At 44.2% G+C, this 19368-nt stretch overlaps 1 protein-coding gene across 1 annotated transcript in view; it reads right to left on the bottom strand.

The window, feature by feature from the left end:
- scn4ba (sodium channel, voltage-gated, type IV, beta a) overlaps window positions 1-18120 on the bottom strand; it is a gene marked incomplete at both ends in the record, with an annotated part of 69603 nt that extends 51483 nt beyond the window's left edge. Inside the window, one exon of the mRNA XM_084317037.1 lies at window positions 18033-18120. Coding sequence (XP_084173163.1) covers window positions 18033-18120 — 88 coding nt within the window. The remainder of the gene's footprint in view (window positions 1-18032) is intronic.
- Between the last annotated feature and the right edge of the window lie 1248 nt (window positions 18121-19368).

The raw sequence follows: 19368 nt of genomic DNA, 5'->3' as shown, positions 1-19368 counted from the left end.
TTGAACGACCACATCAAGCAAGAGGTGGACGCGGGCAAATACTGCGGCATGGTCATGCTAGACCTACAAAAGGCCTTCGACACTGTCAATCACACAATTCTGATTGACAAGCTAAAAGCAATTGGTTTTGAGCTGGATACAATCCTACCTGGAGGGGAGAGAACAGATGGTGGAGGTAAACGGTACCCTATCCCCCCCCCCCCTCACAGTGAACTGTGGTGTTCCACAAGGAAGCATACTAGGACCACTATTGTTCCTAATTTATGCAAATGACATGTTGTCAGCTTGTGACTGCAACTTGTTCCTGTTTGCGGACGACTCAGCCCTGCTGGTCTCTGACAAGAACAAGTTACAGGTTGAAAAAACCCTCAGCTCGGAACTAGGCAAAATCTGCATATGGCTTGCCGACAACAAACTATCATTACACATGGGCAAAACAGAGTCCATTCTCTTCGGTTCAAATAACAAACTCAGCAAGACCGACGGCTTCTCAGTTACAGTGGGTGACAATATTGTCACAAGGAAAGATGAAATTACCTACCTGGGTTCCATCCTAGAGGCTAATCTTTCCTGTGACAAAATGGCATCCAATGTAATAAAAAAAGTCAACCAACGAACTCGATTCTTGTACCGGATCTCCTCTCTGGTAAACAAGAATACCCTGAAGACTCTGGCAGGAGCACTCATTCAAGGGTACTACGACTATGCTTGCACCTCATGGTACCAAAGCACCTCAAAGGCCCTAAAAACCAAATTACAAACATCTCAAAACAAACTAGTCAGACTACTGCTTGACCTGACTCCTAGAACCCACCTCACCCCTGCACACTTTGCCAACCTAGGATGGCTTAGAGTAGAAGACAGAGTACAGCAACTTGCAATGGGCCTGGTCTACAAGATACACTACACGACCAAGGTACCCATGTACATGTCAAAATACTTCCCAAAGGTCAGTGAATACCACGATCACAACACCAGAGGGAGCTCCACAAATCATGTAAAACCCAGATTCGGCTCAAACAAGGGACTAAACACGTTTCGCAATTATGCCACATCAATGTGGAACGCCCTACCAAAAGCTGTAAAGGAATGTGAATCACTACCCACCTTCAAAAGCACTCTCAAAGAACACCTACGGGAGACTGCAATTTAAAACTTGTCCCTACAAATGTCCTAACCCAGTTGTACAATAAAGACCAAGCATGGCTTTGTCAGTATTCCAATGTACAGTGCCCCCCCCCTACCCACCCCCCCTCCCCCCACCTCCAATGTACAGCCCCACCCAACCCCACCCCACCTACCCAACCTCCTCCAATGTACAGTTTCTATGTCAAATGTATGTCAGTATTCCAATGTACAGTGTGTGTCCTCCCTACCCAACCCCCCCCCCCCCCCCACCCCACCTCCAATGTACAGCCCCACCCCACCTACCCAACCTCCTCCAATGCACAGTTTCTATGTCAAATGTATATACACTCTTTTTCTGGATTTTTTTAGTATCACAAACAGTACTGTATTTGCAAATCTGGTATGTCATAAATGTATAGATGTAGCAGTACTGTCTATCTGTATGTCGTGTGTGTCATATGATGAATTGAAAATGGGGGACCCTGATGGAAACAAGACGAAAGTCTTTCTCAGGTCTGCATCCTCTTAACAATTGTATGTATTGAGCTGTACTGTACTGTACCCATCTGTTAATAAACTTTTCAATCAATCAATCAAAAACGTTGTACGACGGGTTTGCTGGTCATGCGAATTCTGCCAAGCCACGGCGTACGACGTTATTGAGATCATATAAAAAAAGTTCGCCATGGTATTCATAATTCCGCCACCCAGCCTCTGCTGAGACAGTGGGACTCTGCACAACAGTGCAACGCTTCAATACCGCCGCCTGGTGGATGATCGGGCGAGTTACAACCGGAAATGGATCTGGTGATCTCGGTGCATCTGGGAAATCCGTCCGGCAGTCACATATTGTTGCGGGACTCTAGACCAGTGATGCCACAGATTACTTGTAAAAGTAATCTGATTACTGATTACTGATTACTCCTTTAAAAAGTAATCTAAGTTACTTTACTGATTACTTGATTATCAGAGTAACTTAGTTACTTTGAAAGTAACTAGGTTACGAAGTCGTCGTCGTTCCCCCAACAGTTTTTTTTAAACGCTTTATTGAAAGTGCATAAATTGTTTTTAACTTGTTTCTCTGCACATAACGTAAATTGTTAAACTAGTGCTTCAGCTTCTGTACCATCAAGTATGGTAAAGCAACAGTCTATGATGCTCACAGCATTAGAGCAGCCAGCCAGTGGTTTTACAAAACCAGTGTATCACATCTAACAAATGCAGGCTGAACTATTCAATTATATCAACTGTAACTATTAAATTGTTTTTATAAATGTCTCTCTATAAACATACAATCAGTCTCTCTTTAACATGTAAATTAACTGTAAATCTGGCAAATAAGAGCTTTTGCTCTGCCACCATCAACCCTCCTGTACCTAGTCGAAGCGTCGGCTAGTGTTGTGATTCCAGATGCTTTCAATGCAATTGGATGTGCTGTTTTTAGCGGTAGACAGTATTTTGTTTCCTCCGCCGTGAAGTAGTGACTGAGGCTACGTTTAGACAAGCGTTTTGGGGTGGAATTCTGAACAGAAACCGCAAAAGTCATCTTGCGGTATCACTTTTAATTTTGCCAAGCGTTTTGGGGTGGAATTCTCCGACGACGGAGCCCTGCTGTCACACGATTGGCGCATATGTCACATGACGTGCTGTGAAGACCCGCCCTACTCTGCCTCTGATTCGCAGACTGTGGATGGGGAATGTGATTGGACAAAAGCAGAGTCACTCACAGACAGAGGGACCAGTCACGCCGCGGGACACATTCTTGTATTTAACCCTTTCACTGCCACACCACGTCACTCCCAAAAGAAAAACAGCTCAAAATGTATTTTTGACTGTCGAAAACGAAATAAAATACTGCATTCCGCCTGCATTATGAATTTATGATGAGATAGTAACGAAATAGTAATGCACAGCCACTTGGACAAGTAACTGCAATCAGATTACTGGCTTTTAAAGATTAACGCGTTAGATTACTATTTTCGGGGAAAAGTAATCAGATTACAATAACGCGTTACTTAGTAACGCATTACTGGCATCACTGCTCTAGACACACATCCGTGTATATGGATCGCTGCCATAACTCAATAATTGATATGATTTGGGCGTTTATTGCGCCATACAAACCGGAAATGGATCTAATCGATCGACGTCAAATAAGTGGGATCTTTTTCGTCCAGTCTCATCGGCGAACGGTAAGAGGACAGTAACGTTATTTTCAAGGCGATTGTACATTTCTTTATTTACAAACCATCTGATCAATAAATCAACCCATACTACATAAAGCATTTACTGACGATCACGGAATTATAAACGACCCCCCCCCCCCGTTCATCCGTGCATGATGAGTCATAACGTTTAGGATCATGTACAGTTGAACATTTTAATATAGCGTGTATCGGCAACAAACAGCAGTTGATAATCTATATATGCGTTTATGCCTATAACTCACGTTCTAGGAATTACTGCAGAAAACGATAAAAACATATATTCTTATATTCTAGACGGTATTTTTGGAAGAATCTATGAATAAAAAAGTATAACGTTCCTACATCTTGAACGATAGATAATCGATGTTGGATGGGCCATAGTAATGTCAATTTAGCAATACAATTAAAAAAGTTATAGCCCTGCAAAGAAGGTGAACATCTCCATAGGCTTAGACTGGTGGCAGTGATCATACATTGATGGATAGAAGCGTGGCAGTCAATGTGTTAAGGAGTTGATTAGGACTGATAGAATACACCTGAGCACCACGTGATCACCCACATCCCACACACACACACACCATGACACACATAGCATAAAACCCTAGGAAAGACAGAGTAGAGTTGAGTGGAGGTGAGGAAGGAGCAGAGAGCAGAGAGAGAGAGTGATATACGGAGTTTGTGAGGTGAGAGGTAGTTGTGAGGAGAGGTGAAGCGAGAAGGTGTTCGTGGTACTGGACCCTAGACTGGCTGAGATACCCCCCCTGTGAAACTGACCCTGGACCGGAAGACAAACCCTGCATATTGAACATTCCCTTTTTGTACGAGAGCCTGATACGTGTTTTGACCCTGAACTGTTATTCGACTACTCTAATTGCCCATCAGACTTTGTGCTCCTAATCAATACATATATTTTATTTATTGAAATTGTTGCTTGTGTGGAACTTGAATTTGTTTGTTTTGAACCCGTTTCGAGCCTGAACACCACCAGGCTATATATATATAGCATGTACAATAATGCTGCATATACTGTATGTATGTATGTATATATATACAGTATATGCAGCATTATTGTACATGCTATCATACATGGGTCATATGGGTTATATGCAGGTGTATAGGTATAAAGGATTATATTCAGACATATTCAGACATATATGGATATGAGGTAAATATAAATGTATAAATATATATCTATTTAGTTATGATTACAGTGTAGAGGCAGTTGTAGACAGTGAACGCAGTAGGCAGGTATACATTGAGTATAAGCAACAGAGTTCAAAGTTCATACATTGTGGGTAATGTATAGGCAATGGACTTTATAATGAAAATATTATTATTATACATAATAATAATATTATCATTACTATTACTATTATTCATGTACATTTATTTTTCAGTTTGTGTAGTAAGTTTACATTTCTGAGATACTGGGGCCATAAAACATTCACTTTACTGTATACCTTCCATTTATAGTCACATATTGGGCTCTAAAGTGGAGTTCCCTCTGGCTATTTATAATTATTCTCAATGAGAATTTAGCAATGGAGAGATACCACTCAATCATTTATATTTAATTAATTTAGCTGGATAAAAAAAAATTTAACTTTAAAAAAAAAAGAGTCAGAGAACCAATAGCCTACTTGAACAAGTGATGCCATCAAGATGTACAACTTGTATGCACTCCAAAAACAATGAATATAGGAGACAGATTAATATTTTTTTTCATGTATTTATTTATTTTTAATATGGGTGGCCAGAATTGGAATCAAACAGCTAACCCCCAGCTGTGTTTGTTTCATACTCTACCACTAACCACTATTCGGAGACACATTGAGTGGTATTCCCTTTTAAATATTTAGAAATGCATCGTAGCACCAAACACAAGCAGGAGCTTAGTGCACTCATGTAAACCAGGAAGGCGTGGAGTCATATCTCATATCTAGAAGTCCATTCCCACACCCAGAAATAGAGCTCACACCTCTCTCCTTCCCCTCTCCTCCCCTCTCCTCTCAACTTCCCACCCTCTCTCTTTACCTCTTCTCCCCCCTTTACCTTATCTCTGCTCTCCTCCTTCTCCTCCTCTCCCCTCTACTCTCTCAATTAAAACGTGACCTCAAAAACCCAACAACCGCAAAACAAACTAGAGATACAGACACGATGACAATGTCTGTATCATGCTTATGAACATAATGCCTTTTACATACTGTCACATACTGTACATCTGTGTAAAATAATGTGTGTGTGTGTGTGTGTGTGTGTGTGTGTGTGTGTGTGTGTGTGCGTGCGTGCGTGCGTGCGTGCGTGCGTGCGTGCGTGCGTGCGTGCGTGCGTGTGTGTGTGTATCTGCATGCGCTGGTGTGTACTGTACAAGGCTGACGTGATGGTATTTTTAGCTCCACTATCAGATATCTCTTTGCCCCAGTTGGACAACATCGATATCAGAATCACTGAACCTAATGGGAGTGCGGGGACCTGAACTGTCTGTGTCTATGTACTGGCATTTGTGTGTGCGTTCGTGTGCATGCGCGTACGAACATGTGTGGGTGTACATGTGTACGAGCTTATAAATGTGTGTCCTTGAATGACAGTCAAGGTGAGTAGTATTGCATAAAGTAGGCCAGGGCTGAAAGGGTTAATGTGCTTCTGACTGAACTCCCTTGAGACCCTTGAGAGAGAGAGAGAGAGAGAGAGAGAGAGAGAGAGAGAGAGAGAGAGAGAGAGAGAGAGAGAGAGAGAGAGAGAGAGAGAGAGAGAGAGAGAGAGAGAGAAGAGAAGGGAGGGAGGGAGGAGGGAGGGCGAGAGAGATGAGAGAGAGAAGAGAGATGTGAGGGAGGAGGGAGGGTGAGAGAAAAAGAGAGAGATGGGAGAGAGGAGAGAGATGGGAGGGATGAGAAAATAGAAAATAATAAAATGTAGAGAAGAAAAGTGGGGAAGAGAAACAGAAGAGAGGGATGAGAAGTAAAGGAAAGAGTGACTAGGATGGACATGGGATGAAGGAGAGGATGGGGTTGTGAGAGATGAATGGAGAGGTATAGATGGAGTGATAGAGGAAGTAGCAATGAGAGCATCGGGAGGGCGAGAGAGGGAGAGGGAGAGAGATGAGAGAGAGCGACAGAGAGAGAACGAGAGAGAGATGACACGATAGCTAACAATTGGGTCACAGTCAATTTAAAATGTAGGCTAGATCAGCCAATGATAATACAAATAACAAATAAAAGCATGCAACTATATATACAATTTTCACACTTAAAACAGCCACTCACACCCTTCCTAATGACACAGAGAACCCTGAATTCTAAGCACGTTAACGCGTCGTTTTTAACACAAGATGTGTTAAAAACATATGTGATACACGTTGTGTACAATTGTAACACATATAGCAAGTGTACTCACGGACGACATCCCACACAGAAACTGCAGTAGGCTACATATTCCTGCGGTCTTTAAAAGGGAAGCTCTATCTGGAGCCTAGCCGCTCTGTGGGGGGAATGGAACACACGTAGTGTTACAGACCTTTTCAGAACCCATTCTGTTAGTTAGAGGAACAGCTTTGGCGCCTGTTTATTACCTGTCAGCAACCAAGGAAAATATAAAAGAAGGAAGGGTCATCACGTCACTGTGTAGCAAGTGTGGAGACTTTCAGTTCGGCCGACATTGAATTGAATGGGATCACCATCTCCTCGTTTATGACCATAACCATTTATGGTCATTCGAACAGCTTATTTACTTACCTTGGATGTCAGAATCATTGGCAATTTGTTGCCTTGTTAAGTAGCTAACGTTTGATATATTGGTTGATGTATATTTCCTCCGATGGCTTGTGTTATTTAGCATTTTATGCTTATTAACCCTTCCTGCGCCAAACCCGAGATTTCTCTGGTTTCGAATCCAACTGTTGACCGCCAAACCCGAGATTTCTCGGGGTTTGATCCTTTTTTCCGATTCCCCATTTTCCGACTGGCACTGCTGCCTATGTTATAATTGCAATGAAGATCGAATCCCGACAGGTGGCAGTATCGCCTACCTTTTGAACTGGGTCTCTCAGTTGTCTTTCAGTACTGAGGTACCTCCGGCTGCAGGAATCCCCTCCCCCTCAAAGTGAATCAGCACACAGCTATCTGTCGCAGATCTGCTCGCCTGAAACCTATTGTTTCTTGTATTATAGGCCAGACCCAATGCACGCGACTAATGGCGATCGCGATGGAACTACTGGTATTATTCATTTTGGAGTACCTTCTGACTAAGGTAAGGTCTATTTTAAGTCTATTTTACCGAACCTAAAACATGCTTTTGTATTGATTACAGTGTCGTATTTTACTGAACCTAAAACATGCTTTTGGTAACGATCGCAGCTTTGTACAATGACCCCTCCCCCCCTTGATGATTTTGTGAAGAAACATGTATATTGGTATATATATCTTTGATTTGGAAATAATATAGGTTTCAGGCGAGCAACCCGAACGATTTGCGCATAACACGTCATATCTCACTATCTAGAAAACAAGACTGGATTATTTTGAAACAGGGCGATGTTTAGAGTCGAATAGCGCACAAACGAAAGTATGTAGAAATGAACTGGTTTGTCCATGTTGGACTATAAATAGTGCCTGTCAAATTAGCCATACTATTGTCTCCATAGCTATAATATAGAATATACGATGGGTCCGCAAACATCGTGAAAATGGTCAATAACGCTGGCACCAGGGAGTAAAGATGGGAAAACAGCGTGGCAGTCAATGAGTTACTTAAAAGGCTTCACTAGAAATGGCACCACAGTCTGGCACCAAGCAGAGCATAGAGTGCTGGTATTCTGACGTGATGACCCTTCCTTCTTTTATAGTTTCCTTGCACTGCAACAGGAAGTACAAAGGGTCCTATTTAGAATTTGTATGTTGTCAAGTTATAAAAGGTCTATACAGTAGGAAGAGAACAGAGAGCGAATTGAAGGGAGGAGGTCTGGGTAATGTGTAGAGGTCTAACCACTTGCCTACCAGTGCAGAGTCCTGGGTTAAATTCCCTACAACGGTACCTCCCGTCTTGTGTCCTCCTTGTCAGTGTTTGTGGGATGAGGGTATAAGTCCTAGTCGCTGCATTAGCCTGTTCAGCAAGGAGGGGATCTGGAGGGCGATAGCGTGAACCTCTGCGCATTATGCTCTCCCAGTGAAACCCTTCGCTTTCAGGTGAAAAGAAGCGGCTGGTGACTCCACATGTATCAGAGGAGACATGTGGTAGTCTACACCCTCCCCAGACCGACAGAGGAGACATGTGGTAGTCTACACCCTCCCCAGACCGACAGAGGAGACATGTGGTGGTCTACACCCTCCCCAGACCGACAGAGGAGACATGTGGTAGTCTACACCCTCCCCAGACCGACAGAGGAGACATGTGGTTGTCTACACCCTCCCCAGACCGACAGAGGAGACATGTGGTCATCTACACCCTCCCCAGACCGACAGAGGCAGGGATTAAAGCAAAAAAAAATCTCCTGACTGAAATTTTTTTCAGGCCAAGTCATATTCTTATTTTAACCTCCACTGTATTTCTTTTTAATAGCGTTGGCGTTTTAAGGGAGCCTACTTGTTTCGGTTTCGTCGATAATCCAATGTACAGTTACCCCCCCACCCCGCCTACCCAACCCTTCCCTCCCCAACCACCTCCAATGTACAGTCCCCCCCCCCCTCCACCCAACCTCCTCCAATGTACAGTTTCTTCGTCAAATGTATATGCTCTCTTTTTTAGACTCTTATTGTATCACAAACAATACTGTGTAAATCTGGTACGTCATAAATGTATAGATGTAGCAGTATTATCTATCTGTATGTCATGTATGTCATATATGTTATGATGAATTGAAAATGGGGGACCCTGATGTAAAGAGGAAAGTCTTTCTCTGGTCTGCAACCCCTTGACAATTGTGTGTATTGAGCTGTACTGTATTGTACCCATTCTGCAATCCGTTATAACAATCAATCAATATTTAACCGATTGCAGAATGGGTACAATACAGTATGGCTCAATACACACAATTGTTAAGGGGATGCAGACCAGAGAAAGACGTTTGTCTTGTTTACATCATCAGGGTCCCCCATTTTCAATTCAGTGACATTTATGACATGCATGACATTGACATCATGACATTTATGGCATAGGGACATACTACAGGTATATAGTACTGTTACATTTGTGACATATACGATATGCAAATATACAGTAATGTTACCCATAGATCCTGACAGAGAGAATATATACGGTGGGGAGGAGACTGTCTACAGATACACCTGTGTGATGTTGCTACGGAGTTAAGCTAATAAACGTATACTCACAACCACAGCAGGGGACTCACATATTGTACTGTGAAGTAACACGACAATGACAAACGTGTTGTTTCTGTTTTTCTTTTTGACATCGTTGCGGCACACGGAACAAGTTAACTCACCACTACAGCCCCCAGTAGCGCTGCCTAGCCAGTCTCTTCAAACGTCCTCTCCTCTCGAAACTTTTTGTTAGGTGGTCCCGCTGATCCTTTTCATCTGAGAACCCCGCGGTGGGTTCTCTTTTTAGTGGCCGGCTTACTCCTTCCATTTAACAGACGCTATTAAGCTAACGTTAGCTAATCGGTATATAGCAGCGAGTGCAAGCAGCGTGGTGGCTGTGACGTTGGTAAACAAGCAGTTGACGCGTGAGGCTGCAAAAAAGGCGACCTGTCTCTCGAGTCGCTGAGTGATGATGACTGCTTGGCGCGATAGAAAAAAAAAGCCCTTTTCCATATTTGGCGCCTCTGATTGGCTCAATTTTGTTTCAATCTGTATGCATCTACAAATCATGCAAATACTTCCGTCAGACTGCGAATCAAATGGACGGATCTCCCCAATCAAATTGACGGAAATCCGTCTGGAGACGGAATGCTTTAATGCATGCAGAGGAGACATGTGGTCGTCTACATCCTCCCCAAACCGACAGAGGAGACATGTGGTGGTCTACACCCTCCCCAGACCGTCAGAGGAGACATGTGGTCGTCTACACCCTCCCCAGACCGACAGAGGAGACATGTGGTAGTCTACACCCTCCCCAAACCGACAGAGGAGACATGTGGTAGTCTACACCCTCCCCAAACCGACAGAGGAGACATGTGGTAGACACCCTCCCCAGACTGACAGGGGGTAACGCAACGGAGTCAGGAGGGAGGGAGAGATGGATGGAGAGAAGTTTGGGGAGCGTGATAGAGGAGGAAGAGGAGGAAGAGGAGGAGGGAGGAGGAGGGAGGAGGAAGAAGAGATTGAGAGAGTCCTGACGGAGGGGGAGAGGGATGGAGTGCAGTGTGGGGAGATTGATAGAGGAGGAGGAGGAGGAGGAGGAGGAGGAGGAGGAGGAGGAGGAGGAGGAGGAGGAGGAGGAGGAGGAGGAGGAGGAGGAGGACAAAAAGATTGAGGGAGTCCGGAGGGAGGGAGAAAGGAATGGAGAGCAGTAGGGGGAGAGTGACAGAGGAGAGGGAGGAGGAGGATATTGAGGGAGTCAGGAGGGAGGGATAGGAGTGAAGGGAAATGCCCTTTTCAAGGTGACAGAATGACGGAGGGACAGAGAATTACACCGACAGCTAAGGAACTCAATCAGGAAATCCTTGGGGAGGGAGGGAGGCAGGGAGGGAGGGAGAGAGGGAGAGGGGGAGGGAGGCAGGGAGGGAGAGAGGGAGGGAGGGATGGGCGGGAAGGTGTCGACAGTCCCTCACATTCACACCGCATAATGACCACATTACTCACATTGCACAGTGGGAACTGCATATATGCCATAGTTGGAATAGTCCTCACATTAGTAACCGTAATAACTGACAAGTTATGATAATTGCGGGGGGGGGGGGGGGGTAAATGTACAGAGGCAGTTCTCAGCGTAGTAAAGTAGACGCTTAGGGTTAAAGGGAGGTTATGATCCCTTTCTCCAAGAGTGACCTATTGGTGAGTGTTACTTAGTGACTCAGTAGTAGGCTAATCAGTAGCAGGCTAATTGTGACACAGCACTTTTAGATAACAATGGATATTGCTGCTGAAATGCCAAATGTATCCACTTGGTAGCCTTGTGTTTTGTTTACTTGTTAGCATGATAAGTTGCTAAATGAAAAAAATATATAATAAAATAAAATACTGTATACATAGTAGACTACACAAACAAATGGCAATTATTGCTCACAATAGGGATGGGGATTGACAGCGGGGATACAATCTGTAGATACTGTAACAGTGGACTATGAGGAGTGAGTACCTAGTGAAAAGTGCTGATGAGCATAATTGAGTCTAAACAGGCTTAAAATGTGTCATGGCCTACAGAATTTGGCATACTGCAATACTGATCACAATATAGTAGCAGTATCCCTAAGGGACGCTCGGGGAAAGTTGAACTGAGACCGTTCATGTAAAATTTTGTTGGACATTCTTTCCTTCTAATGCGGCACGTTTTTCAATATTTGAATTGTGAGGGAAAAAATCTTTACCTGAAATCTTTACCCCAACCCACACATTAACGATTGCTGTTTCTGTGTTTAATTGTACTGACAGGTCTTTCATTATCTTTCTTTCTTTTTTTTACTCATTTGTGTGCAGGTCACCTTTAACAATCAATGTCAAATACATTTTTAAAGTGTTGTGTTCACTGTACCTACAACCCTCCTCCCCTCCATCACCTTGCTACGCCGGTTTCACAGTTGATTTGTTGTAAAAGATCATAACGGCATCATGATTAGGGCTTACAGTATATAAATATGCAGGTTAATTATGAAGGTTAACCAGAAAACATGGCAAACATGGGCTACTGTCTCAGGACACTATTGGAAAAAGGACTTAATTAGGAAAGAAGGCCTTTATATTTTCTGCCTGCAAAATTAACTTAAACTCCAGGATCTAGTCACTCTTAATGGATTTAAAGATATGGTGAAACCTATAGAAACAGACTCTATTGATGTTTGTAATTGTTTTAACTGACATAGGATAGATCGCACAGGAAGTCCTTCATTCCGACAGCCATCAGACTTTACAATGCATCAATGTGCCTCACTGCATCACTGAGCACAGAGTGACAGTTACCATCTTCCTGGACTTTTACTTTTGAAACAACATTGTTCAATATTACACTTACTGTACACTTACTGTATATGTTTACTGTATATTTTATTCTATTCTTATTCTTAGGCAATTTGTTTTGTTATTCTTATTCATGACTTTGTTCTGTCTAAATGTTTATTGTGAGCGATTTGTAGTGTCAAATTTCCCTCGGGATAATTCAAGTATTTCTATTCTATTCTATTCTATTCTATTCTATTCTATTCTATTCTATTCTATTCTATTCTATTCTATTGCTTCCTGTGTAATGCTTTCTGTAAAGCTTTTGAGCTGATCTGTTTTTAACCCTTTAACTACCACACTACTAAGGGGTTAACCCTTTCACTGCAACAATACAGAAGGTTAACCCTTTCACTGCTATGTGACAAATGGTTAACCCTTTCACAACCACACTACAGAAGGTTAACCCTTTCACTAACACACTACAGACGGTTAACCGTCTGTAGTGTGGTAGTGAAAGGGTTGACCTTCTGTAGTGTGATAGTGAAAGGGTTAATGTGTGTGTGCATGCGTGCGTGCGTGCGTGCATGCGTGTGTGTGTGTGTGTGTGTGTGTGTGTGTGTGTGTGTGTGTGTGTGTGTGTGTGTGTGTGTGTGTGTGTGTGTGTGTGTGTGTGTGCGTGCGTGCGTGTGTGTGTGTGTGTGTGCGTGCGTGCGTGTGTGTGTGTGTGTGCGTGCGTGTGTGTGTGTGCTGTATGAAACAGCTATACTGCTGCCATTCTTGGCTAGGTCACCCTTGGAAAAGGCATTTTAGTCTCAATGGATCTAACCTGGTTAAATGAAGGTTAATGAAATTCATGGCAAAAAAGCCTCAAAAAAGGCTATGTGTGTTATATTAAAATAGCATATGCAGCTTTTTGAAGTGGGCGCTGTCCAAGAAGGCAGCATACAGAACATGTTCACATATAGAACAACATTAAAACAACTTAAAACAAAAACAGTGAGAGCACATATACAATTATTTTTTGAAAATGTCTTCACATTTCAATGAAAACAGACAATATTAAACACATGATCAGAAGGTGTCCAATCTCTTCTTTAAAATGATCAATTCCAATGAGGGACTTTGAATCAAAAGGCCACAAGAGACAATGTGAAACGTATGTACATGCCACTCATCATCCATTCATTGGGGGGAACTAGTTATATGACCCACTATATAGCATGCCACGGACATATGTGCTGCAAAGAGCACCAATTCTAGTTTCACAATAGTTTCACTGTTCAAGTGAATAAACCCCCAGTGTCATGAGTAAGAATGACATAATAGTGAAAAAAAAAAGGCTCATTCCCATTCTTGGGTGACATTTGACCGTTGACATTTCAGACGTTACAGTACAAGGTTTGGGCTGAGACGTTGGTAAGGAATAGCTTTTCTACTGAATGACCATTTAGTCTGTGATGAAAAGATGGATCCCTCAGCAGGCTCAGGCCCGGGCGAGAGTGGGAGAGAGGGGTCGAGCCGGAAGTTACATTCAATACCATTCAAAGGAGTCCCTCCAAAGTTCAGGAGAGTTGCATTCACAGACAAATGGGGGTAGCTCCTATATGAAAAGTGCTCCTATACGAGGTGAAAGGCAGTTAAGTCCTGGGAGTGGATATAGAGCAGATGATATCCTGCAGATTCCTGATGGGAACGCAGTGTTCAGACTCCCTGGATCGGGGACAGGATCATGCTTGGGCAAACACAATAATATACCAAATATTCTAACACATTTCCCAATATTCCCTATCCACCGTTCACACCGTCTATGATGTGGCATATTTGCTTTAATATTGTGTGGCCACAGTTTTTAAAAGGTGTTGTTTTTCTGGCCTACACTAGGGGACGGTTTCGCTGGGATTCTGTTGCTAGGGAACAGTTTGGACCCAAGTGTATTTCCTGTCAGTTATTGCAGTAACAAACATTGCAACAGGATATAAACTTGGGTCCATTTAGGATGTTTATGTTTTCAATTTGAAATCATCTATGGAGAATGTGGAGTTGACGTTGTGTGGGCAGAGAGATCGACGGTTGCTATGGCATTCTGAGAGGATCACTCTGGTTGACTTGTGTGTGTTGTTGACAGGCTGATGTATGGGTTAAAAGAGGGTTTGGACGTGTTGTTGTGTGAAGAGCCGCCATAGAAAACGTCACAACCATCAGGGGAGAAACTTCAACCCTTCTCACCATCCACTTCACATTTTCTATAAGCCTGGGAGAAAAAGGAACTGGCGCCCTGTTGCCATGGTTAAAGGCCCAAGGAGCGCCCCTGTTGCCATGGTTAAAAGCCCAAGGAGCGCCCATGTTGCCATGGTTAAAAGCCCAAGGAGCGCCCATGTTGCCATGGTTAAAAGCCCAAGGAGCGCCCATGTTGCCATGGTTAAAAGCCCAAGGAGCGCCCATGTTGCCATGGTTAAAGGCCCAAGGAGCGCCCATGTTGCCATGGTTAAAGGCCCAAGGAGCGCCCATGTTGCCATGGTTAAAAGCCCAAGGAGCACCCCTGTTGCCATGGTTAAAAGCCCAAGGAGCACCCCTGTTGCCATGGTTAAAGGCCCAAGGAGCGCCCATGTTGCCATGGTTAAAAGCCCAAGGAGCACCCCTGTTGCCATGGTTAAAGGCCCAAGGAGCGCCCATGTTGCCATGGTTAAAAGCCCAAGGAGCACCCCTGTTGCCATGGTCAAAAGCCCAAGGAGCACCCCTGTTGCCATGGTTAAAGGCCCAAGGAGCGCCCATGTTGCCATGGTTAAAAGCCCAAGGAGCACCCCTGTTGCCATGGTTAAAAGCCCAAGGAGCACCCCTGTTGCCATGGTTAAAGGCCCAAGGAGCGCCCATGTTGCCATGGTTAAAAGCCCAAGGAGCACCCCTGTTGCCATGGTTAAAGGCCCAAGGAGCGCCCATGTTGCCATGGTTAAAAGCCCAAGGCGCACCCCTGTTGCCATGGTTAAAGGCCCAAGGAGCGCCCATGTTGCCATGGTTAAAGGCCCAAGGAGCGCCCATGGTGCCATGGTTAAAGGCCCAAGGAGCGCCCATGTTGCCATGGTTAAAGGCCCAAGGAGCGCCCTGAAGCAACAACTAAGAAGAAACCCTCAAAAATCCCCCTGTCCCGATCCCTAAGGCACCCAAAGCCCTGTAGGGAAAGGGGGAAAACCTTCAATGCCACCACCCTTTTCTCCACCCAGAGAGTAATGGACAATATCTCAAACCCCCACCCTCTTTTAAAAAAATCTTCCAATCACAATTGTCACTTGCCTTGGACAAGAAAAGCAATAGTTGTGATTGGAGGATCAAGGAAATAGGGTGGGGTTTTAGTCCAACAGAGCAAGAGGAGGATGTGTTCAAGGTAGCAGTAAAGCATGGTGATTGATTCTTGTGAGATTGATTTAACATTTGAATCAATTAAATGAAGAAGCGATTGATAAAGTGCGGAAGACTGTAACGATAATCCAATCATAACTGATCAAAAGTTATAAATAAATGTATGAAGGAACGTAATGTTAATAAATTATGACGATGATTAATTTATCTGATGTGAAGACGATAACATTGGTTGTGTAGTGAAGTGTAAACAATGTAATAGGATGATTTAATGTTAATTTAGGAGTTGATCTAATGATGATTTTAGTGTAACGTTGTTAATATAGGATTATGGGGTGACAGAGAAGAATCTTAGAATTTATAATTTTATAAAAATAATTTTTATAATTTAATAATTTATAAAAAAAAATATTATTCAACAGAGCCCCAGTAGAGAAAAAAAATATCCATGTACAAATATGTACTCTCCATTAAGAAATCTGTACTCTCCGTTTAGAAATCTGTACTCTCCATTTAGAAATATGTACTCTCCATTTAGAAATCTGTACTCTCCGTTTAGAAGTCTGTACTCTCCATTTAGAAATCTGTACTCTCCGTTTAGAAATCTGTACTCTCCATTTAGAAGTCTGTATAAACCGTGCCCTCAGATTTGTAAACCGTGCCCTCGGATCACGAATCCATGCCCACGGATTTGTAAACTGTGCCCTCGGATTTACGTGGTCATGAATTTGTAATCCAAGAGGGCAAGGTTTGCAAATCTGTGGCCACAGGATTCATAATCTGTGAATATCATGATGGATTCCAACTTTGCAGCTTGACCAGAAAGAAACAGCAGAGCCTCAACGTTAACCACATCCATGATCCCTGCTGAGGGATCCCCGCTCCCTTCTAAACATCGATCAAAGCACAATTACAAATAGGAGTGAAACTACAACCACAGAACAACTCTGATGGTGGATCATCTTACACACATATCCACTTACTGCACACGTTCTCGCCCCGCTTTCATTCAGTTCGAGGGATACTGAATTAATGACACTGTGAGTTTGCTCTTTGAGTGATGTCATTCCACAATAGGACACCGAATCCTAGAGTTGCATGAATTAAAATTATGATGATGAAGATGAAGAGATAGAATGGCCATGAGCCTCAGCAGAGGGGAAACTACGGGGGAAGCCATGCTAACAACGTGCTTTATATACCTCCAGGTGCATGCAGGGCTTTTAGGAACCTAAATCAATACCAGCAATTATAGCCAAATATCCAACTAACCAAAGACCGTAAATCCTACATGGGGAATCAATTAGGTACACAATTAATTCAGATGCATGACTGTCGGGATGGAATGCCCTTTAAGGAAATCCCAGGGAACCCTAGCCAAGAGCATGTAATAATAAGCAGGCATTAGTAAGGTCTGGTTCATTTCCATAGAGGTTTTGTTGATACAGCCCCAGTTACTGGTATGTGTCATAACATGTGCGGCAGCCAGGTTTGAGGTGTGAGACTGCAATGTAGCAATTACTGTACAACATGAGATCACTCCGTTGAATGGTCAACACAAAACACGTGTCAACAAACCAGCCAACCAGCCAATGGGCAAATTAGCTGGTGTTGTAAAAGCCATCGATCGCGCAGCTGACAATCAAACAGGTCTGTCAGTCAGACAGACAACCAACAATCAACTCCAGTTCAGCTCACCTTAAAGGGGCAGTCCACGTAAAATAAATGAAAAAACAACACATTTCCCCCCTTTACCCGGAGCGCTATCTATCCATCCAGATTGTTTTGGTGTAACTCACCTAGTTATGTCTCTATCTGCCATAGAGATGTCTGCCGTCACTCCAATACAATGGAGCTGAATGGCACCCAGTTTGTGGCGCTCAAAGCGCCAAAATTTAGGAGGGGGGTGGAGAGATACAATAAAAGGGAGTTATGATATAAGGGGAAAATTATAGAGTGGTAAAATAAGAACCATAACATGGTAGGGTTAACTGGGCTGACCCTATAGCCAGTACCAACCAATCCGAGATGAGCATTAACTAGCTGATAGAGGGGGATACGTGGTGTATGGGGGGGGGGGGGATCAGAGGAAGGTGTGAAGGAATAGAAGGATTTCAAAAGCATGCTGGCATGCAGCAGAACAGACAGAGAGAAAGAGCTATATGAGAAGTGTCAGAAGGAGCGAGGGAGGGAGAGAGAGAGAGAGAGAGAGAGAGAGAGAGAGAGAGAGAGAGAGAGAGAGAGAGAGAGAGAGAGAGTTAGATGTATAGACTGAGAAAGTATGACAACTCACCGAGCAGCAGTGTCACTGCCAGACCAGCATGAAGCAGATCCCCTGATCTCAGCCGACTGGAGACACTCGAACTGTCCACCGATGCCATGACACCACCTGTCTGTCTGTCTGTCTGTCTGTCTGTCTGTCTGTCTGTCTGTCTGTCTGTCTGTCTGTCTGCGTGCCCGTTTGTTGATCTCTCTATCTGTCCAGTCCACTGATAGTCCAGCTATGTGTGATTCCTCCGTCGGTGCGTGTGTGTGTGCGTGTGTGTGTGTGTGTGTGTGTGTGTGTGTGTGTGTGCTTGTCAGGTGGCGGGACACTGAGCCAGTGCAGCAGTAAGGCAGACGCACTCTCTCGTCAGGTCCTATGTTCTCAGCCCTTGCAGTCCCTCCCTCTTCTCTCCTCCTCTGCACTCTCCTCGTCCCGGGAATGAACAGAGAGGGAGGGAACCAGAGGAGAGGAGGGTAGAAATATTCCTTCAGGTGCTCTCAGGGTTGGACCTGTCCCCCTCCGGCTGTTCCCCTCTCTGCTGCTGTCCACAGAAGACAGATGGAAGGACAGAAACATATAGGTAGATAGATAGAGAGAGAGAGCCAGGGAGGAATATAGATACAAAGAGAAATGGAAGAATGCAGCAGTTGGATGAAGAATGCAGCCCCCTCTCTCTCGCTCTCTCTCTCCCTCTCACTCTCCCCCTCCCTCTATCCCCCCCCCCCTCTCTCTCTCTCTCTCTCTCTCTCTCTCTCTCTCTCTCTCTCTCTCTCTCTCTCTCTCTCTCTCTCTCTCTCTCTCTCTCTCTCTCTCTCTCTCTCTCGCAGAGCAGAGCAGAGCGGGAGGCAGAACGGTACTGGGAAGCGGTATAGCAGTATATAGCAGTGAGCTCCACAGAGGCAGCCAGGGGGGAAGCAGGCTGGCGGACTAGCTCCGCTGGGGGAGATGTAAGCCGGGAGGGGGGGAGAGAGGCAGAGATGGGGCTAAAAGGCAGAACAGGACTGGAGCTGAGCCAGCGGCCAGGCAGAAAAGGAGGGAAAATACAGCAGAGAGAGAGAGCGTGTCTCCCTGGCCGGTACAGGGAAGAATGAGCGCAAGCGTTACTGCAGAGATGGAGAGAGAGAGAGAAAAAGAGAGAGAGAGAGAGAGAGAGAGAGAGAGAGAGAGAGAGAGAGAGAGAGAGAGGGAAGTGTGAGTGAAATGTTTATACCGTAAGTGCTATCACATACATACACATACATGTATGCACGCAGCAGCACACACACACGCACACACACACACACACACAAACACACACACATGCACAAACACATGCGCACACATGTGTTGGGCTGAGTCAGCCTTACTCTGAAGGGTCTTACAT

This window comes from Notolepis coatsorum, assembly GCF_963971535.1.
Source record: "Notolepis coatsorum genome assembly, chromosome: 1".
In the NCBI taxonomy this organism is placed as follows: Eukaryota; Metazoa; Chordata; class Actinopteri; order Aulopiformes; family Paralepididae; genus Notolepis; species Notolepis coatsorum.
Note: the sequence above shows the minus strand (reverse complement) of the source record. Positions and strands in the feature narration are given on the sequence as shown.